Raw genomic sequence first — 22,714 nt, forward strand, 5'->3', positions numbered from 1 at the left:
GATCAGAAACAGACAAATAGTATAGTAAACGAGAGTGGTAATTTTTTTGTTAAAGGGGTGTGAGGAGGTTGTTATCAAAAGTACGGATAAAAAAATAAACGTGAATAAGTGAAATAACGAACAAATAAACGAAATAAATACAACTGATTAAAAATAGACAAATTAAAAGGTAAAGTAAATGAATAAGCCGTATACAAATAATACCAATAATTTTCATAAGAGTATATATAAAAAAAAGCTGCCGGCATAGATGATAGGCAGATGAAGGTGTTGAAGAGGAATATAATGTTGATATGTATGTTGAATGTTGAATATAGTGTTGATACCCTCTCTTGTGTGTGTGTGTGTGTGTGTGTGTGTGTGTGTGTGTGTGTGTGTGTGTGTGTGTGTGTGTGTGTGTGTGTTATTTAAGGAAAAGAACATCACTAAAAGAAGACAGATAGAGACTCAGTTATCACAAAAAAGAGAAAAAAATAGGTAGATAAAAAAAGATGGGCAGGTAGGTAGACCAAAACAGAAGATAGGTAAAATAAAATAAAAAAAGAGATGGATTGATTGATTGATAGTTTATTGTTGCAAGTAAACAACAAAGGAGAAGGGAGGAACATGCCATCCCAACCCCCAGGCAGTACAGAGTGTGATTATAGAACTAAGGATCCAAAACATACACAAAGATTATGGACAGTCGAAAAAAAAGATAGGTAGCTACGTAGAAGAATCATTGCAGGTGTTACTGTTCAGAAATGATGACGTTGAATAGATACTCATTACTGAACGATGACGGAGGCTTAATTGGTGATGTCGAGGAGTTTGACTTGAGGGCCTTCATTAAGGGGCTATTACACTGGGCAAATTTTCCGTGGATCTTCAGTCAAACCACGATTTCCGCTGGCGTGGTTCTCATATTTCCGTGGTTTTCTGACGTGTCCACGATCTTCCAAAGCTATAGAGAACATATGAGAGGAAAAGAATAGGTGTTGGGACTGTGTGGCAGAGCAGAGGGGAGAAATGGACCCGCGGGAGCCAACGCCAAAACGGACTCGACAGTTTGGTTTCTCTATCGGCACAGTGGCGCGGGGGTGGGTGTCATGGACCTCTTGCTGTGGGTGATAAGAGGTCGACTTGTGACACTCGTATTCCAACGTGGCCAAGGCTGACTCACCACAAAATAGCGCCCTGTCTGATGAGGTCTGGGGGTCACTTTGATTGTCACTGGTTCCTTGGTCACTTTCTACACCCTCGTCTCGTTCTTTTGGCGTCTCCCATATACTCAACAGGGAGCTCAGGAGTGACTCTGAGTGAGGTCTGGGGGTCACTTTGAGGGTTACTCCCTTGGTCACTCCCTTCCTACACTCCCACCTCTTCCCTTCGCCGTCTCTTAAGGGGTGGGGGGAATAACTTAAAACAGTGACGTCAACTACAGAATGGAATGATATTACTGAACTTTGCCTACAGATGTCCTTGAGTAAGTGATGACTCTATATAGTGGCATCGGTTGAGTCACTGCACTGAAGGACGTCCTGTCTGATGGGGTCTGGAGGTCACTAAGATGTCACACTTCCTTTCTGCACTTTATTTTAATTCCTTGAAGGCCTTTTACGGTTGACCTCATCCTGCCTAGCGTTGCTCTACTCATTTTGGCGCCCCGGCCCAAGCGAGGTTATAATTTGGCGCCCCTTCTCCCCAACTAACATCGTCATCACGTCACCTCATTGCAGAAAATGTGGAAGGGCTGTGTGAGTGTGTGTGTGTGTGTGTGTGTGTGTGTGTGTGTGTGTGTGTGTGTGTGTGTGTGTGTGTATAAGATTTTGAAGTCCCAGAGATATCTTAACACTTCCCTCTTCAAAAACAAACGAAAGTAAATAAATAAAAGGTTTGATTTTTAGAAAGGAGGAAACATCGAAGAATATAAACTGTGTGTGGAAGAAAGATTTTAAGGACCCGGATATGTCTTTATATTTCCCCCTCGAAAAAAAGAAAAAAGCTTGAGATTTATGAAGAAGGAAACACGGAAGAACAACGTGCGTGCAGAGATAAGATTTCGAAGGGGTTGAGAAGATGAGATCCTTGACTAACAACGGGTCAACAGTCGCTGGTGCACACTTACTTACCTAATCATTATTCTTTTGCAGGAGTGAGACGAGAGAGGTACACGTGTCACCCCCCAAGCAAGCCACACGCCAGCTGATGGAAGGCCAGGACTAAAGGTCGAGTGGAGGGGAGAGGAGAGGAGAGGAGAGGCAGAGGGGGGCAGGAGACGGACTGGGCACGCACTAACAGTGGCTCGGAGGTGAGGGAAGGGTGGCAAGCAAGCAGAGGGCACCAGCAGAAGCACAGAGGAAGGAGTCACAGTAGGAAACAGTGCATCTTGTGGCGCTGTGCAGTACAAACAAGAAGAGAAACAACAACAGCAATAACAACACGGAGAGCTGAAGGGGCCAAAGCTTGATATAATTTGCGTTTTGTAGTGTAGTGCAAATTACGACAGCAGCTACGACTACAACTACTACTACTACTACTACCACTACTACTACTACTACTATTATTACTACTACTACTGCATCAAGAACAAGAGGTACAGTATTAAAAAGAAAACAAATAGCACGGAAAAAATATTAAGTGCATGAGGAACAATAACAAAAAAAAACAAAAAAAAAATACTAAGAACAAGAGAAACAAGAAGTCTAAAAACAGTGTTGCCATCATCAGCAACGGCAACAACAAACACATCGTCATCAGCAGCAGCAACATGGCGCACAGCAAGCGTGGACTAGTGATGACGGTGACGGTGGTGGTGATGGTGGTGCTGGCCGCGACCCTCACAAGCCCCGCCGCGGCCGCCTCTCTAGGCCGAAGCACGAGGCAGCGGCGGCAGGTCTCCTTGGGCAACATTATGACCATGCTGATGCGGCCCACTGACCCCAGCGCGCCCGCCCTCGACACGGTGAGTAGGCTGTCAAGGGTTTATACAGAAATTTATGGGCTCAACACAACCACAATTGTAAGGATTTCGTAGGAGTTGCGGGTGTTTCCATGGATAGCTTTATGAGCCGAGTGATAGTTTGACAAGGCTTCTGCACCGTGAATGTGAAGACGCTCCTGATAATCTGCAGAAACGTCTGAGAATACCGACGTCAAGCTCTTCTTTTTTTTCCGTTCTAACCCATCTCTTTTTCGTGTCCCGGGCAGCCGGGGAATACCCTCTCCTTGTTGTGATTCATTTCTCGTGTGTTTCGATACACGCAGAGGACGTGTGGGACCGAGAGAGTAATAGGAAAAAGAAAATAGAAAATCTCTTCATTAAAACGGAACACACCAACCTAAGTCTATATATACCAGAGCTGGGCGCGTTACTGGATATCGGGTAGTCCGGTACCGCTCCTCCGCACCTCGAAACACATATAGTCACCTGTGTACTGCGCGCCTCAAATTTTTTTGTTCGTTCACCGCACCTCCCGGTCTGGTACCGTACCGTACCTAAAAAAAGCGCCTGAAAAAAAAAAAAAAAAAGTTAAAAAAAAAATAAAAAGCAATACCGTGCACGTGGTGTTGTCATTGATGACGCACTTCCTTAAGACGGACACAAAACGGTATTTTTTGGAACCGTAAATCGTAATGAAAATGTGACGCACAGACCGCGTAAACGACGAAGTATTATACTGCAGCAGCGCGACTGTTTGTCTTTTTTTTTTTTTATCCTTGAAAACCTCAGCGCGGGAGGTACGGACTTCCAAATACCGCAGCACACCTGTTACTTCCGCACTTTGAAAACTTTCCGCACTTTTCTCCGCACCTCGTTTAAAGTTTAAGGTCCCCCAGGTCAGGAGGAGCGGAGAGGTGACAGAGGAGGTACGGGCCCTGATATATACCAAGTCAAGTCACTCTGCTTCAAAACTGCGACCGGTACGCGCAGGAGGCGGATTTGGGACGGAGCAGCGGGATGACGTCACTTGAAGCTACAAAAAAAAAATACCCGCCAGTTCAGGGGTGACTAAAGTGTCTTGAAATACCAGCCATGCTACGGGTGGTATTATAAGACATTTCGCCGCCCAAGAACACGTATTTGACAAGCCTTTCGTAGGAGTTGTGGGCATTTCCAGGAGTAGTTTTATGGCCCTGGTGGTAGTTTGACCCTTTTTCTGTGTCGTGAACCTAAAGAAACACACTCATTAGGACCCGATCAATCCCCTCTTTGAGCTTTAGAAATAGATGATGTGAGAAGGGAAAGTATCTTATAATGCCGACCGCAGAGTCTTGGTGGCCATTTGCTTTGATGTAACTTCACTTGGGTTAAAGCATCGCATCAGGCGTAAATTTCCGTGAATAACGAATGAAATTATGATTATACAAACACCAGTGTGTGTCTCTTATATTCAAGTTTGGTCAGTGCTCAATCTATTGATCCCCATTAGGGTTAGCGTGACCTTGTTCTTGTCGGAGTATCTGCCTCTTATCGTCGCCAAACAAGTGATAAACTTTGGTGACCCTCGGGGCTCCCGCGTGATCGCCGCTGGACAAGGGGTGACAGATTAAGAAAGGCTCCATAATGTTGTTGGTGAAGGGGTTGGAGGAATTGTGGCATCATATGTTTCTCCACGTGCTTTATGTAACATGTTTAGTGAGCGTCTTCACGGTGTAGCGGTTAGCATGCGTACGGATCCGCAGACCCTCGGTTCCAATCCCAGCCCAGGGAGTCGGCGCGCAACCTACCCAGCTGTTCATCCTTCCGGGGGGCTTCGTGGTGCAGTGGTTAGCACACTCGGCTCACAACTGAGAGAGCCCGGGATCGATTCCCGGGCGGAGTGGAAACATTTGGGCGGCTTTTCCGATACCCTACGCCCCTGTCCACCCAGCAGTGAATGGGTACCAGGTATTAATCGGGGGTTGTGTCCCGTCTCCTGGGGTCTGTTCCCTTTTCCTATAATTCCTTCCCCTTCTGTCTCTCTCCGGCATATGACCACAGATGTTGCGCCGACTAAACGAAACTTTCCAACTTTGTTCATCCTTCCTTTCGGACTGGTTGATAAATGTGTACCTGAGGAAGTCTGGAGAAGGTAAACTGTTGTAACCCGGATGTTGCACTGGCTATGTGTCCCGGGGTAATGGGTTCTCCCTCACCGCAGGCTCAAGCGTCAATGGGACTGAGATGAACACTGAGGTCACGCGCCGTTTTTTTTATTTTACAGCAAAGGAGACAGCACAAGGGCACAAAAAAAGGAAACAATAATAAAAAAAAAGCCCGCTACGTTATGGTGTATGCCCTCAACTTTGCCTGTACCTGTTAGTCAACTAAGTTCGTATGGTGGGCAATAATCGGAGATGTGCCGAAAGTGTCGGTATCGGTATCGGCAGTATCGACCTTTATTTGTAGTGTGGTATCGGCAAGGTGAAAATATGGTCGATACTCCGATACTTTATTGGCCTATTTTTTTTGTGATTCAAGACGTTTTTTTTTTACAATCAGTTTTCAAGACCATCCAGTTATAGTTATCCCCTAATTGCCTTATTTATATAATCTTAAAATACAAACAATCCTATACTTTTATAATCTTAGATATATAATAAAATCGGTATTTGTATCGGCACGATATCGCCCATTCGTTAGAATCGGAGTATCGGTATCAGTATCGGCTGAAAAGGAAGTATCGGTATCGGCTAACATCGTGGTATCGGCACATCTCTCGACTAATAATGCTGTTGGATGTTTGGGAGGTATAAAAAAAAGTTCCACAATGCTTTTTTTTTCTTTTTTCTTTTACTCTACGCCTATAACGCCGGTAGGCTTGCTTGAGGGGCCTGGATGGTGTTCGGCCCCAGCCCGTCATGGCGCAGGCAAGTGTTTATAGTGGTGCCATCTTCTCTTGGCTCATGCTGCACCCCGGAACTCGTTCTTGATTCACTTGGACGGTTTCCTCTAGAGTCCGGGTTGATGGGTGGTCTTCAGGACAGCATGTGGGTAGTTTTAAGCCACTCGGCGGTGACTGAAAAATCCGAGGTGGTAGTGTGGGGATTCGAACTCGCGTCGTCCATCACGTGGTGAATGGGGACCCAGCACGCTACCACTCAGCCACCGCTAGATGAGGCCAAGGGGTCATAAGGCACAAAGGGTATTGGGCAGCATCACTGTCGTAATAAGTATTTTCGTATACGTATCGTTTGTCTCGATGACGGAGGTATGTTGGGGTTGTGGAGAGGAAAATTCCATAGCGAGTAAACGGGTGAAGAGCGGCCAAGGGGTCGTGTTACATGTTTTATGCAGTCTGTTTTATGAGTAATATTGTTCGTATGATTAACCTGGTAGCAGCGACGGGCCAAATTTGTGGCTTTACCGTGTAGCAGCGACGGGCCAAATTTGTGGCTTTACCGTGTAGCAGCGACGGGCCAAATTTGTGGCTTTACCACGGGCCAAATTTGTGGCTTTACCGTGTAACAGCGACGGGCCAAATTTGTGCCATGATATAAACCCCCCAAAATAGATGATACATAATCTGACCACAAATGCTTTGATATATATTATGAAATGGTTTGTGTGAGGGGTGATTTTTTCTCATTTTTCTCGCTTGGAGGGACCATTACGACAAGAAGACAGGAATGGGTGGGGCCAAGGGGTCATAAAATGCAGAGTCATAAGTATACCATCAGTGATTAGTAAGTACTTCGATGTGTATAGATAAGTCGATGTGTCGGATGACTGGTTGACTCAAAAGGGTTACACAACACAGTGAATGAAGGATGGAGAGGGTCAAGGGGTCACATGGCTCTAAGCTTGCATTATGTAATCACTATTAATCGATGATTCTGTACGTAATATTTGTGTTCAATAAATAGTATGATGTATCGGATAACTGAGAAATTAGGAAACGAATATTCCACGATGTTGCAAGAAAGGGAGTGAAGAGAGCGCGCAGGCACACGACTCCCTCGGCACGTAATCTGTTTGGTTTTTAATGCGGTGCGCACAGTTTCACTTAATCCAACGTAATGATCGAGATAATTATAGCCTCATGAATCACTAATGTCTTCATACATCTATTGAACAATATACTTCTGAAGCACCTTCATCACTTCTGCTTTGAAAAGGTTTCGAGTCTTAACCGAAGAAAATAACAAATTGCTTCATTATGCATCAGAGGCTGCGTTTCTGGCGTCATGCATTGATGCGGACGGTGCCAGACAACCACGGGTGTCGGCTGGATACTCCGGCTTTTGAGCACCGCCCTCCATCGGCCGTCACCCCAAGCCGGATGTTTTCTGCCCTCCTTTTTTGGGAGTCAGACTAGACACAGTACAATGAGTTGCCTTGTATGTAGTACATAAAATAACGGAAACTGAAGGGCATAATAAACGTTGGCATATGCGTAGCCATAGACTCCGGCGTACCATATTACGTAGCCATTATGTAACTATATCTTGTGAAACACATAATTTTGGCAAAATCGTCACAAATTAGCACATCACATTTTAATGTTTGATAAAACAACCTTTAAAGTCCTTTACAGTCTTTTACAGTGAGTTTTGCATATCTTGCACCCACGGTTTGTGTCGTGGTCGTGTGATCGTGTGGTCGTGGCGGCGCCGAAGAAGGCGGCGAGGAAATGGAAAGTGTGTGCTGATAAGCTCTACTGCGTCTGGGACAGCGCCTCACGAAATACCATGAAAGCCAACGCTTCTCTCTCTCTCTCTCTCTCTCTCTCTCTCTCTCTCTCTCTCTCTCTCTCTCTCTCTCTCTCTCCCCCGAGGGGTCTCATGATAAAGACTCTCCGTCACTAAAAAGTTGATATATTTTGCTTTTTGACTAGTAGATCAACTATTTTGTTTCACGCTAAATATTTTGCCCAATCTAGTTGTATATATACATATATATATATATATATATATATATATATATATATATATATATATATATATATATATATATATATATATATATTTTTTTTTTTTGTTGTTGTTGTTGTTGTTGTTGTTTTTCGTGCCATGTTTTCCTCGAACAGTTAACCAGTTTCACTTGTTTTGGTGCCATTCACTCACCAAACGATATTTACCAAGGACCAGCCATGATGCAGCACACGAAACACTACGATGCCCAGACAGTCAGTCGGTCAGGTATTATTATTATTATTTTTTTTTTCTTACAGTCTGTTAGGGGGCTTCGTGGTGCAGTGGTTAGCACACTTGGCTCACAACTGAAAGAGCCCGGGTTCGATTCCGGGGCGGAGTGGAAAATTTTGGGCGACTTTTCCGATGCCCTACGCCCCTGTCCACCCAGCAGTGAATGGGTACCAGGTATTAATCGGGGGTTGTGTCCCGTCTCCTGGGGTCTGTTTCCTTCTCCTATAATTCCTTCCCCTTCTGTCTCTCTCCGGCATATGACTAAACGAAACTCTCCAACTTTCTTACAGTCTGCCTATTGTACCAGTATACGCTTTCATAAGGTCAGTCAGTCAGGTAGTTAGTCTGTCAGTCAGTCAGTCAGTCAGTCAATCGTCTACGTAATATAAGCAAGGTTTCTTTCCTGCCATACATTCAGTCACTCAAGTCAGTCAGTCAGTCAGTCAGTCGTCTACGTCATATAAGCAAGGTTTCTTTCCTGCTATACATTGTCACTCAAGTCAGTCAGTCAGTCGGTCGTCTACGTAATATAAGCAAGGTTTCTTTCCTGCTATACATTGTCACTCAAGTCAGTCAGTCAGTCGGTCGTCTACGTAATATAAGCAAGGTTTCTTTCCTGCTATACATTGTCACTCAAGTCAGTCAGTCAGTCGGTCGTCTACGTAATATAAGCAAGGTTTCTTTCCTGCTATACTTAGTCAGTCAATCGTCTACGTAATATAAGCAAGGTTTCTTTCCTGCTATACATTGTCACTCAAGTCAGTCAGTCAGTCGGTCGTCTACGTAATATAAGCAAGGTTTCTTTCCTGCTATACATTGTCACTTAAGTCAGTCAGTCAGTCAGTCAGTCAGGTAATATCAGCATGGTTCTTCCCTAGCGTCCAGTTAGTTACACAATCACGTCATGTAAATACATTTTCTTCCCCAGCGTCCATTCGTTCATTCATTCGACCAGTCAGTTAGTCAGTCAGTTAACAAGAAGTTTATCTCCAGGCATCCATCCTTTCAGTCAGTCAGTTGGTCGGTCAGTCAGCTAACAAGCGTTCTTCATTTCTCTTCATATTTCTCTTCATTTCTCATTTCTCTTCATATTTCTCTTCATATTTCTCTTCATTTCTCTTTATATTTCTCTTCATTTCTCATTTCTCTTCATATTTCTCTTCATATTTCTCTTCATATTTCTCTTCATATTTCTCTTCATTTCTCTTCATTTCTCTTCATATTTCTCTTCATATTTCTCTTCATTTCTCCATATTTCTCTTCATTTCTCATTTCTCTTCATATTTCTCTTCATTTCTCTTCATATTTCTCTTCATTTCTCTTCATATTTCTCTTCATTTCTCTTCATATTTCTCTTCATTTCTCTTCATATTTCTCTTCATTTCTCTTCATATTTCTCTTCATTTCTCTTCATATTTCTCTTCATTTCTCTTCATATTTCTCTTCATATCTCTCTGCTCCTCATATCTCTTCTTGACATCTCTTCATATTCTCTTCTTATTCATATTCATATTCATATTCTTATTCATATTCAGGTAACATAATTAAGGTCTCTCTCTCTCTCTCTCTCTCTCTCTCTCTCTCTCTCTCTCTCTCTCTCTCTCTCTCTCTCTCTCTCTCTCTCATCAATTTTACATGAAAAGCCAAAATAAGTTATATAAAAAAAAGCCTTGATATTTTGCTCTAAATAAGAAAAAAACGTAATCATTAAGAACACAATCTAATTTTCATCACTCACTTATTCCTATATTTTTAGTTAGTCATGTAGCAAAACAATGAAAAAACACTTAATTGTCCAAGTGTCCGCCCGATAACCCGTTGCGTCATAAGGCTATCGCGTCCTTTCACTTGTTAACGTCAACACGAGGACGACTTCGTGTTTGTGTCCAGCGCGGCTTATCTGCGAGGAATATATTGCCAGGGTTGTTTGTATGCCTCTTGCGGGGTGATAACGCGGAGCCATTCGTATGCACTGTAGCGTCTGGGTAAGTTAAACTGTCACTCTTGCTACAGGTTTGAATAACAGATCGGAGCAGTGAGTATCGGGCTGGAGCAGTGAGTAGCGCTTTTTTTTTTTTATTTATTTATTTATTTATTTATTTTTTGTTACCATTTTTATGCCCTTGAACTGACTCCTCTGCTGTAAAAAAAAAAGATACGACATTCTCCGTCACTCCCTGATTTTTTCTTACTTTCATTTTTTTCCCATTCTCTCATTTTTTCCCATTCTCATTTTTTTCCCATTCTCTCTCTCTCTCTCTCTCTCTCTCTCTCTCTCTCTCTCTCTCTCTCTCTCTCTCTCTCTCTCTCTCTCTCTCTAATCAATTTTACATGAAAAGCCAAAATAAGTTATGTAAAAAAAAAGCCTTGATATTCTGTTCTAAATAAAAAAAAAAAGTTCCTGAGACGTTGATCATCGTACATCCGATATCTCTAAATCGTTGTTTAGTTAACTAAAGACTTTCACAAAATCTGAGAATTAATGAAAAACAAACTTTAATATCCTGGCACTTATTTCTGTAATCTTCAAACTATTTTTTTAGTGTAAATATTTCAGGACGAAACATCAGAATTTATGCAATCTCCAAATCGTTTTACAATTTAATATTTTTAAAATGAAAACTTGTAATTATTAAGAACACATTTTAATTTTCATCACTCACTTATTCTTATAATCTTCAAATCATTTTACATATCATATTCTTGATGTCGAAACCTTAAGCATGTTGAAAGCAAGGTTCGGTACTATCTGGGTGAGAGGCTCTTTTATCTGGCTCTGGCGGCACCATGGTCACGTGAAGGGCAGGTAGATGGCATGATGGTGGGCAGGAGCTCACCATGCGTCTTAAGGGGCTATTACACTTGGCAAATTTTCCGTGGATCTTCAGTCAAACCACGATTTCCGCTGGCGTGGTTTTCAATTGTTTGTTGTTATTGCTGCTGCTGAAAATGGTGAGTAATACCGTCGTCCTTCAGTGAAATCTACCGTAGCTTTGAAAGATCGTGGACACGTCAGAAAACTACACAAATATGAGAACCACGCCAGCGGAAATCGTGGTTTGACTGAAGATCGACGGAAAATTTGCCCAGTGTAATAGCCCCTTTAGGTTGGGGCGTGCCTTAATCCAGATCAGTCGCAATACCTTAAATAAATAGGTTGCAATGCCCTTTTGTTTTTCATTAACTGCGCTGCGCTATACATTTTACTCAAGTTCAACTCTTTGCTGTCCAACTTTCCAATGCAAAAGTTTACCCCTACCTCCACTTTTTCATCTTGTCTCAACTTTACTACGCAAGACTTTTTATAAACTCGTTAAACTATTTGCTGTCCAACTTTCCAATGCAAGAGTTTACCCCTACCTCCACTGTTCCATCTTGTCTCAACTTCACTACGCAAGACTTTTGATAAACTCGTTAAACTATTTGCTGTCCAACTTTCCAATGCAAGAGTTTACCCCTACCTCCACTTTTCCATCTTGTCTCAACTTCACTTTGCAAGCCTTTTTATAAACTCGTTAAACTATTTGCTGTCCAACTTACCAACGCAAGAATTAGCCCATATCTCCACTCATTTATCTCGTTTAATGATAATTTTTTGATCAGCCGTCCTCATAATTTCTGAAACTGAATATGATTGCCTTTATTAGAGCAGTATGACATTTCTTTTATTTGGGTAACCTTTGGTTCTTTTTGACCGTAAAATTATCGCAAAATACAAATGATGAATCAAGATATCGTGTTCAACAAAATTTCATTCGTCTAAATTAGTTCCTCCTTATTCTATTTTATTTTCATCTGACTCCTCGTAAATTCTCTCTCTCTCTCTCTCTCTCTCTCTCTCTCTCTCTCTCTCTCTCTCTCTCTCTCTCTCTCAAAATGTAGAGCGTCGTTTCTTCGGGGTGTGACTGGGGCGGCTTGTTACCGGGAAGTGCTTGTCTTCGGCCCCGCCCCGTCCCCGCCCCGCCCCGCCCACTATAGCTGCGCCCCGGAGATGCTTCACATATGTGCCGCGCAGCCTTCGTCGGCGTGTGGATGCTGGGAGGGAAGGTGGCCGCGGAGAGTTCAAGTACCTCTGATTATGAGCAACGTGAATATGTGCCGCCGAGGTGCTTGGGCGGCCTCGTGCGGCTATTTAACTTGGGCATCAACGCAGCATCGAGCCCTCACTCAGTGTACTCAGGGTTCTCTAGCACATGAACACAACTCAGTTTATATATATATATATATATATATCTATATATATATATATATATATATATATATATATATATATATATATATATATATAAACTTATTATTAATGTTAGAATATGGGAAAATAATAGCTGCCGTGCCACGTACTACTTATACTATTAGCACCGAAGCATGAAGTCCAGGTGAACCTTTAGGGGCGGCAGTGCCGCAGTGTGCCCTCAGACTCCGAGGAGGTTAGAATTATCTCACAGGTCATTGACAAGTCCGCTGTTCTAGGTAATAAGATAAGTAACCATTGCTCCCTAACGCGCTGTTTCTCCCTGATGTGCGTGATACATAGGAGTGAGTAGGATTGTATCAGTATATTATTTGAAGTATCTTCGACGTGCGAAGGGTGATTTGGGCAGTCACATGAGAGAGATAGCACATACGGCGCCAGGAATCTCGAAGACCTGAACACTGATTTCGGTATTCTCATAACCTGGGAAAACTCCAGAGGTGTGGAGTCGGACATAAAAAATTCCGACTCCAACTTCGACTCTATGAAATTTTAAGGTTGTGACCCCCGTCCTCTGCAGTACTATGATAGGAAAATCACACCCAGCCACACCACACACCACATACCACACCCAGCCACACCACGCCACTCATCACACCCAGCCACACCAACTCACACACCATAGTCAGTCACACCACACGACACTTTACATCCAGCTACAGCACAACACACATCACATCCACCCACACTACACCTCGCACCACACCCAGCCACACTAGACCACACATCATAATCAAGCCACACCACACTACCACACATAGCCACATTACACCCAGCCACACCACACTACACATCACACCATACCTAACACCACACCCAGTCACACCATATCACACATCACACCAGCCACATCACCGGATACTACTACTACTACTACTACTACGGGCCTCCATCTATTAGAGTTGCGTTGTAAGCGGTATATTCTCTCATATCCTTTCACAAAGCAATTCATTGGCCACACCCCGCCAATGACTACTTGCCTACCTAACTGAGCTTCTACCATTTTTCCTTGTAGGTGGAGCTGGGTCGCCTGGCGGGTTACAAGGTGGAGCAGCACACAGTGGTCACGGCCGACGGTTACATCCTCACCCTCCACCACATCCCGCCCTTCGCCAACCCCTCCCGACGCGCCCCTCCGCAGAGGTGTGTGTGTGTGTGTGTGTGTATTTACCTAGTTGCAGTTTTAGGCTTTACGCTCGTGTGGTCCCGTCTCTGTATATACATTTATCCAACTTTTCCTTAAAGCTTTGCACACTCCTCGCCGATACTAAATCCTCGCTTACCTCTTCCAAACATGTATTTTTTTGTGGGAAGCTATATTTCTTTATGTCTCTCAAGCATCTTCCCTTCCTCAGTTTTTTACTATGTCCTCTTGTGTTCCTGTTGGCAATATCTTCTTTTAGTAGTAACTCCCTATTGTCTACTTCTTCAATTTTGCTGAATAATTTGTAGATTTGTAGTGTGTAATTCACCTCTTGGTCTGCTGCGGGTCTCTCTTGAGACAGCCAGCCGTTCCCCTACGGAAGAGCACAGAGCTCATAGTACCGATCTTTGGGTAGGACTGAGAGTGTGTGTGTGTGTGTGTGTGTGTGTTCACTGTGCGCGCTTACCTAATTGTTTGTATTTTTTTCTTCCTCTATTTTTTTATTCAACCTCTTTCTATATATTTTTTGTGTGTACCTCATTGTATTTTATTTTATAATTATTATGCTTCTATTGTCCCGTTTTCACACCCATTTTGTTTGATCATATTCTCGTGTTTTCATTTAGTCTTCCAAATATGTCGAGGCCGGTCTGGCGTAGGCTCCCGCGGGTCCTTTCCTCCCCTCTGCTCTGCCACACAGTCCCAACACCTATCTCTTCCTCTCATATGTAAGCTATAGGTAACATATGAGAGGAAAAAATAGGTGTTGGGACTGTGTGGCAGAGCAGAGGGGAGAAATGGACCCGCGGGAGCCAACGCCAAAACAGAGTCGACAATTTGGTTTCACTACAGTGCCTCAGACACGCGTGACCTCGTTTGAAAAAGAGTACATTGCGTTGGTCGGTTGTTATATTCGGAAAGCAGTACATTCTTACATCTTCATCTCTCGCTTTACCTGACTGTAGTATCCATGACTAGTCAAGTCTTCATCTTTACTGGTGATTTTATTATTTTCTTGTGTGAAACACTTTTTACATTTACGTTTTTTTTGTGTGTGTGTGCGTGCCAAATAAAAAAACACTTATTTACAAATGTCTACCACATAGTCAGTCTCTAATAGCGTGTTTTGTTTTCATGGTCATTACACTGATAATATAATGATAGACACAGTGACATGTAAGTTAGGTCAGTTTTCCATTATCATTGCCATCGGAGGTAAGGAACTAGGAGATGACGAATCCGTTGATAAGCTCTGACCTTTCCGTACGTACTGACTCGCAACGGTGGCGGCGATCATGCTAACGAAACTTTTCACATAAACGAAAATCCGCAAGCAAGCCGCACCCGCTCTTCAGTTCGGGCTGCACGGAACTGTTAGGTGCAGGGAAAAGATGGATCGTTGTGGTGGTGCTGGGTTGACGTGTGTGCATGGCCGGGGGATTGTTTTATTTGTTCACGTGAACAATATAGCGAAGTGAAAGGATATTACACGATAGCTTCTTATATTTTTTGTGCAAGGGCTCGATGCTCCCGGGTCTTGTGCAACTGATGACTTGGATAATGGTATTGTAGTTCGGCTCTTTGCTTACGTATTCGAAACGTAAGTGGGGAAGTTGGGTAGCTCAATGGGCATTATCTTTTTACAGCAAAGGAAACAGCTCAAGGGCAAAAAAAGGGTAATTATGATGAGAAAAAAAACACGCCCGCTAAACGCTGCCATGTGTAAAAAGAGTTCAGAAGAGTGGTTGATGAATTTGTACCCGGAGAAACCTGGGGAAGGTAAACTGTGGATGTCACACTTGCCCTGTGTCCCGGGGTAACGGGTTCTTACCCACCACAGGCTCAAAGGCCTATGCGACGGAGATGACCACCGAGGCCAGGCGCAGCAATACCGTATACACCCAACTTTGAAAGTGAAAGAACTGACCGCACTAAGAGAAACATAAATAACAGCAGTGGTAGTGGAAGAGGTAGTATTAGCAGTGGTTGTGATGAAATGTTAGTTGAACTGCAATAACGCAATGATGCTAATAATAATAATAATAATAATAATAATAATAATAATAATAATAATAATAATAATAATAATAATAATAAAAGTAATAATTTCAATAATAATAATAATAATAATAATGCAATAATGAAAGTAATAATTTCAATAATAATAATAATAATAATAATAATAATGATAATAAAACAAATAAAGAAAGTATCGATGAATAGATAAATAAACATCAATGAAAGTAACTGAACCGGTAAATATATGCGTTATCGTCAGCGGGTGATAGAATATAATTAGATGAGGACCTCGGTTTTGTCCTGTCTTCTCGGCGTCTTTCCGTGTCCTCTTTTTTTACAGTAGGAACATTTTGCTTTAATGTTTCATACATAATTTTATTGTGCTCTTGACCGGCCTCCTGCACAGTGAAAAAAAAATGCAACTATAATATAAAACTGCATAATGAAAGCCAAATTACAATAAATCATATCGTGGTGTTATCCACCATTTACAGATTGAGACGTCACAACCTCGTTGAGCCAAGCAGCAACATCAGCGCCGGGCCCTGGGCGGCGGGGGGGTTGAAGGAGGAGTGGAGGAAGGAGGGGCTGAGGGACAAGGAAAAGGAAGGGCTGAAGGACGAGGAAAATGAGGAGGAGGAGGCCCAGGCTGACCCGCTCGGCCTGGACGGGGCGGCGAAGGTGGTCTTCCTGCAGCATGGCCTCATGGGCTCCTCCGACAACTGGAATACCAACACCATGGAGAACTCGCTCGGTACGTGTCTGTCTTTGAGTCATATTCCTAAACATTTCAGCGCCCAAGCTTACATATTTGACAAGGCTTCAAGAGTTTTGGCATTTCCATGGCTAGTTTTATGCTCTTGGTGTCCCTCCCTCCAATATCCTTCCATGCCCTGCCTATCAATCTACAAGTAAATCATCCACAACTATTCCCATTTACACCTTTTTCTCCATATCCATCTCCCTGGAGCACTTGCATTACCTCCCCTTCCCCCTCCACAACTCTTCTGAACTGAACTCCCTTGCCTTCTCTCTCTGCCCCCGCTACATCTCTTCGTAACCTCCCCTGCCCTGCCCCCGTTACAACTTCTCACCGTGACCTTTCCTGCTCCCACTACAGCCTACCTGCTCACGGATGCCGGCTATGACGTGTGGATGGGCAACTTCCGCGGCAACGTGTACTCACGGCGACACAGGAACATGACCCATGAAGACCCGCAGTTTTGGAAGTTCAGGTGAGAAACATGAGACGAAAATGAAGATACGCAATGCAGTGCTCTCTCTCTCTCTCTCTCTCTCTCTCTCTCTCTCTCTCTCTCTCTCTCTCTCTCTCTCTCTATATATATATATATATATATATATATATATATATATATATATATATATATACAGTAACATTTCAAGTAATGGACGGCGGACTCTTTTGATTTTGCAGCGTCCTTGTCATTAAGCCGCGAATTTTGGAAAATCAACCACTTTGGTGCAAATCGCCATAACTCCCTTATTTCTGGGGCTACAGAAATGTTTTTGGCATCAATTGACGGAAAAATGAAAGGGCTATATTTTTTAATAAGCGACTGGGCTCAAAAACCGATTCGAAAAGGTAAAAAAATCTAATAAATTCGCAAAAAACGACTGAAAAAAAAACTATTTTTGAGTTCCCAACCTTGAAATCCACTCATTTTTTGAGACTTTCATAAAGCTTATTTGACAAATTATTTAGCCCTACCAATGTGCTTTCCAATATGATGCATAACATTTCCCTACTCCCAGTAGTTTTCGTTCACTCAGCTAAAGCAAAAGAACCCTTTTTTTTGATTTTTTTTTGATGAACTCACTTTTTTTGTTTTTTGTGTAGTGTGTTGCCTTGCTATTGCCTCTATTTTCTTGGCAATGTAGTTTGAAGGATGTAGCTCGAAGGATTTTTTGATAGCTCGATTTCAAGTTTGACGTCGAGCCGTCACAAAGTAGCCTGTTTTTCGGCCCTTTTGCTGCGATTTGGACACGTCATAGTTTTTTGCTTATAACTTTTTTTTTTTTTATTTAGTGCTTTCCATTTTTTCTGATTATTAATCTGTATTAAGAGCTTTCATTTGCCACCAAGCACGCCTTCCTAGCTTCAGTAGTTTTCGCTCGAGCTTGACCAGAAGTCGCGACGAACATTCGCCGAATCTGACTCATTTCACGCCGCAACGAAAAACTCTGGAACAGTCTTCCTTCGTCTCTATTTCCTCCTGCCTACGACTTGAACTCTCAAGAGGAGTGTATCAAGACACCTCTCCACTCGAAATTGATCTCTTTTGGCCACTTTTCACTTTTATCTTTGTAGGAACAGCAATTAGCGAGCTTTTTTTGTTTTACACCTTTTTTTGTTGCCCTTGAGCTGAATTCTTAGCTCAAGTTAGCTGTAATAAATAAATAGACCTATATCGCTTTTGCGGTCTAGTGGTCAGTGTGCCTGGTTACTACTCCAGGTTAGGAATCTCGGCCTGGGCAGTAGGTGTGCAGTTCACCCAGCTGTTCATCCTCCCTTTTGGGCAGATCGATGAATGGATACATGGGAAAACCTGGGGAAGGTAAACTGTGGCATTCCCGGATTTCACATTGGGCTGTGTTCTGGCCTTCCGGGGTAACTAGTTGTTATACTCAGGGTAAGCTCAAAGGGCCAACGGGTCGGAGATGAGCACCGCAGCCACGCGCAGCTGTAGTGTATGCACCCACTTTGAGTGAGTGAGTGAGTGAGTGAGTTTGGAAAGTTTCGTTTAGTCGGCGCAACATCTGTGGTCATATGCCAGAGAGACAGAAGGGGAAGGAATTGTAGAAGGGAAGAGGTCCCAGGAGACGGGACACAACCCCCGATTAATACCTGGTACCCATTCACTGCTGGGTGGACAGGGGCGTAGGGTATCGGAAAAGCCGCCCAAATTTTTCCACTCCGCCCGGGAACCGAACCCGGGCTCTCTCAGTTGTGAGCCAAGTGTGCTAACCACTGCACCACGAAGCCCCCAGTGAGTGAGTGAGTGAGTGAGTGAGTGAGTGATTTATAACCATTAGCACACTGCCCACACATACTCAGCTCAGTTGGACTATTTTATGTTTCATTCCAGCTATGACGAGATGGCCCAACACGACCTTCCTGCCATGCTGGAACACGTGCTGGTGGAGACGGGCGCTGAGAAGGTGGTGTATGTGGGCCACTCCATGGGGACCACCGTGTTCTTTGCTGCCATGAGTAGTCTGCCTGAGGAATACCAGGACAGGATCGCTGCCATGGTGGCCCTCGCCCCTGTGGCCACCATCACCAGCGTCTCCTCGCCAATCAAGTACCTGGCGCCGCTTGTCAATGAGCTCCAGGCAAGTGGTGAGGGAAGGAAACATTATGGTGGTGTGGATGACTGTGTGAAGGGAACTGGTGGGATTAGGTTTAACACACACACACACACACACACACACGTGTAGGCAAAATGTGAAAAAGTTTAGCTTCCCAATCAGAAGCATTGAGCTGTGGAATGGACTGGAGGAGGTTGTGATTTGTGCAAGAAACATTCATGATTTTAAGGAAAAGTTGGATAAGAGCGGATATGGAGACGGGACAGCGCGAGCGTAGCTCTTTTCCTATATGTCACAACTAGGTAAATACACACACACACACGTAATTCTGGTCTGTGTAATAGCTGGGATATATATGAGTGAATGTGTTAATCAAGAAGTGGTGATTCTTCTACTTGAACATATATTTAACTACTAACTAACGGAGAACATACGCCAGGGGACACGTCACTTCACTCACCCACCGACTTCACCCTAAAAGGGTCTAGATGGTCAACCCAGGCAGGCCTCCATGCAGCTGCATTGAAGGCTTTTCATCCTGTCAGCTACCCTACTCTTACTGACAAGTCTCTTTAAATTCCATTGCAATATTGCCTGTCTTCTATCTTCTGTTAATATTTTCATTTTGACTGCTCTTCTGAACTCCTGATCCGCATTCCTCCACCACTCCAGTGGTCCCCTGGGCAATTTTCTATTCTCATTCCTCCCTTTCCTTTGCAAATCCCTTATGCAAGAGTTAACCAGCATCTTCATTTTTTCATCCCATCCACTGGTAAACTCTGGAGCAGCCTTCCTTTGTCTGTCTTTCCTTCTGCCTATGACTTGAATGCTTTCAAAAGAGGAGTATCAAGACAACTCTTCAACATAATTGACCCTCTCTTTCAGCTACTCTAGCTGTTTAGTGTAGAAGCCAAAACTTACTATGCAGATCATGTAACAGAGATTAATATACATTTTTGATCAACAGTTTCTGCTACGATTTTTCGGCAATGACCAAGAAGTGATGACGAACCGACTGCTCATTTCTCTCTGGGACCCGTACAGGGTGTGCAGGAGCTACATACTCTGTGAGAATATCCAGTTTATGATAACTGGATTTGATCCATCTCGTGCTGACGAGGTAAGGCACAGAACCAGAGTCATTTGCTGTGTCATGCGTTAAATCATGTATGTGGCAATATATAATGATTCAACAGTTTCTTACACAAACCTCTCTCTCCAAACAGACAATGGTACCAGTCATTTTGTCACACAACCCTGCTGGATCTTCAACACAAACACTCTTCCATTTTGCCCAAGGCTATACCTCAGGTCAGACATCAAAAACTATTTTTTCAAATCATGTAAATATGTAAAAGCAGTTTCATGTAAGCATCCACTGAGTGAGAGTTACTGACTTTCATTTGTCATCCTTTCAGGGAAATTCCAAAAATTTGACTATGGAACAAGAAAAAATCTCTTACATTATGGTCAGGCGGATCCTCCTGAGTACAACATATCTAAGATCAAGGTGCCTGTCACCCTCTTCTGGGCTGACAATGATTGGCTCACAGGAGAAAAGGTGAGGCTCATGTGGGAATTCGTATCATAATTATGAGTATCAAGGTTTTGTCTAGCTCAACTTTTCAGTTTGAAAAGTTTAGTTATAATTTAATGCTGAGAGTTAGTTTCAGTTGTTGTTTACAGTATGATGCTAGAGTATGAAGCATGCAACTTATCTTTGCACTGAAAGCAATGGTTTTGCAAGGTTGCTGGAGCTCAGGCCACTCTGACTGTGTCCCAGTCATAAGTTTGCCCAGCTTTATCAAGCCCTGAGTAAAGTGAGACTAAAAATTGTTCTTTCCCCACAGGACATCACTAACCTGAAGGTTAAACTACCAAATCTAGAAGCAGTCCACAAAGTTCATAACCCTGAATTCAGCCACCTGGACTTCCTTTGGGCCACTGATGTTCGGCCCCTTGTGTATGAAAAAATATTTGACATTTTGGAGGGAGTTTTACAAAAGTATTTTTAAATATGATTTGTTACATTTCAATTTTAAGGTAAATATTTTATACAGCTTTAAAATATTATTTTTTATTTAGCTCTGTGCATTTTTCCTTGAATTATTATAAGAACTTTTGGTCATGAGGTAATTACTGTGGCTGTGCTAAAGAGCCTTTCTATAACAGCTCTTTTAGTAACATTGTTCAATATTTTAAACCTTTTTATTTAAATAAGCTTTTTGTAGTATTTAGTTTCCGTAAAGAGAGTATTCCATATGTTCAAATTTCTTAGTGGATTAACAAACCACTCATTGACCAATGCAATTAGTGGTGTAACATTAGCTGTTCATTCAGAAAATTTTAGATAGTTATATCTGAGATGGATTACCTAGCATCTTAAATAATATAATTAGTCATAATGTTAGTGGTTAATAATGTTTTATCAAGGATAGGCATTTAAATAATTTCCAACACTCAGCATCAGAAAATAATTATATGAAATTACCAATCATAAAATGGTTGGTAATAAAAATACTGCTGTACTGTTGTTTCAGTTATTTTCAGTAAAAAAAAGTGCTTATTTGCATATAGAGCTTTATAACTGCATTTACTTTTAAAAAGAAATACTTGCTACTGGCACTTCCCTTTCAGCACTATTGTAAGGCTAAATGTTACTTCTAAAGGAAAGCCTGACATACTCAATAGACCTGAAAGGCAGGACACTCTTGCCTAATTATTTATTTGCCAGTAAAACACTCATTAGGCACGAGGGAAAAGACAGTAAAGGAGCCAACCACAGCTTGGAGAGTGAAGGTATTATTCTACAGGACAAGAGAAAAGTTTGAGAAATGCAGAACAAGGCCCAGATAGGTACTAGTAATACTGTAGTTGGCTAGTCGGACAGGGTTGGGACATGACATGAAATTGAAATGTTGGGGAGAATACATCAAATCCACTATCTGCTTCTAGGTAATCCTCATATGCTCCGAACAAGTGTATTTTTTTTTGCAACTGGTCAACAGAATTGGAAAAACTATAGTATATTTTTTTTAGACCTAAGGTTATTTTTTCATCTTACAGCATTTGCCTTGCTCTGATATGCCTTTCATAGACCAGTTGTATCCTGAAGCTTAAGTGTATACTCCATGCAGAGCCACACTTTATAATAATATAATGTGAAAACTAATATGAGTTAACGATGCATTTTACCAGACTTGTCACAATTTATGCATCATGATCTTTTCTTTCTCTTCATTTCACTAAAATTGCCTTAAAACTACAGAAAATCAATTGTCTTTCTATTAAATGAAAAGCGGCTTCAGTTTAAGAAATAGGCATCCATCAAAGACCACGTGGACTTTGAGTTAACCCGGTAGCAGCGGGGATCATGTTTCTTAATGGTCCCTCCAAGCGCGAAAAATGAGAAAAATCATCCCTCACACAAACCATTTCATAATATATATCAAAGCATTTGTGATCAGTTTATGTATCATCTATTTTGGGGGGTTAAAATCATGGCACAAATTTGGCCTGTTGCTGCTACACGGTAAAGCCACAATTTTGGCCCGTCCCTGCTACCGGGTTAAACAAACATGGTTAAGACCGAAGCACTACGGAAATACTGAAAATTCTTTGAACTGTATATAATGTACATACCACTTCTTTAGATGCATATGTTGTCTCCAAGTCTATTGTGAGCATTCAGGGAGATGTTTTCTTGTTTAGTTTTTGTTAGTTTTTTCTGTAAACATGATCTGAGATATAATTTAAGATACCCCTTTGTCCTGGAAACGAAACAAAAACTAGAATATTCTGCTAGTTTGTATTTTCTGCAAGTCAGGATTGGTCTATTATGTTAGCCTATGTGGTTAGAG

The 22,714-nt window shown here is 42.4% G+C and overlaps 1 protein-coding gene across 1 annotated transcript in view; it reads left to right on the forward strand.

Moving 5' to 3' along the window:
* The window catches only part of LOC126988274 (gastric triacylglycerol lipase-like), a 37,292-nt gene extending 15,910 nt beyond the window's left edge, over window positions 1–21,382 (forward strand). Inside the window, exons 2-10 of the mRNA XM_050846333.1 lie at window positions 2,133–2,944; window positions 13,377–13,504; window positions 16,019–16,278; window positions 16,645–16,759; window positions 18,632–18,878; window positions 19,822–19,974; window positions 20,081–20,165; window positions 20,273–20,415; window positions 20,705–21,382. Of these exons, the coding sequence (XP_050702290.1) occupies window positions 2,624–2,944; window positions 13,377–13,504; window positions 16,019–16,278; window positions 16,645–16,759; window positions 18,632–18,878; window positions 19,822–19,974; window positions 20,081–20,165; window positions 20,273–20,415; window positions 20,705–20,869 (1,617 nt within the window). The 5' untranslated portion in view covers window positions 2,133–2,623 and the 3' untranslated portion in view covers window positions 20,870–21,382. The remainder of the gene's footprint in view (window positions 1–2,132; window positions 2,945–13,376; window positions 13,505–16,018; window positions 16,279–16,644; window positions 16,760–18,631; window positions 18,879–19,821; window positions 19,975–20,080; window positions 20,166–20,272; window positions 20,416–20,704) is intronic.
* Window positions 21,383–22,714: the final 1,332 nt, after the last annotated feature.

The sequence above is a fragment of the Eriocheir sinensis genome, chromosome 68 (genome assembly GCF_024679095.1).
Source record: "Eriocheir sinensis breed Jianghai 21 chromosome 68, ASM2467909v1, whole genome shotgun sequence".
NCBI classification, from domain to species: domain Eukaryota; kingdom Metazoa; phylum Arthropoda; class Malacostraca; order Decapoda; family Varunidae; genus Eriocheir; species Eriocheir sinensis.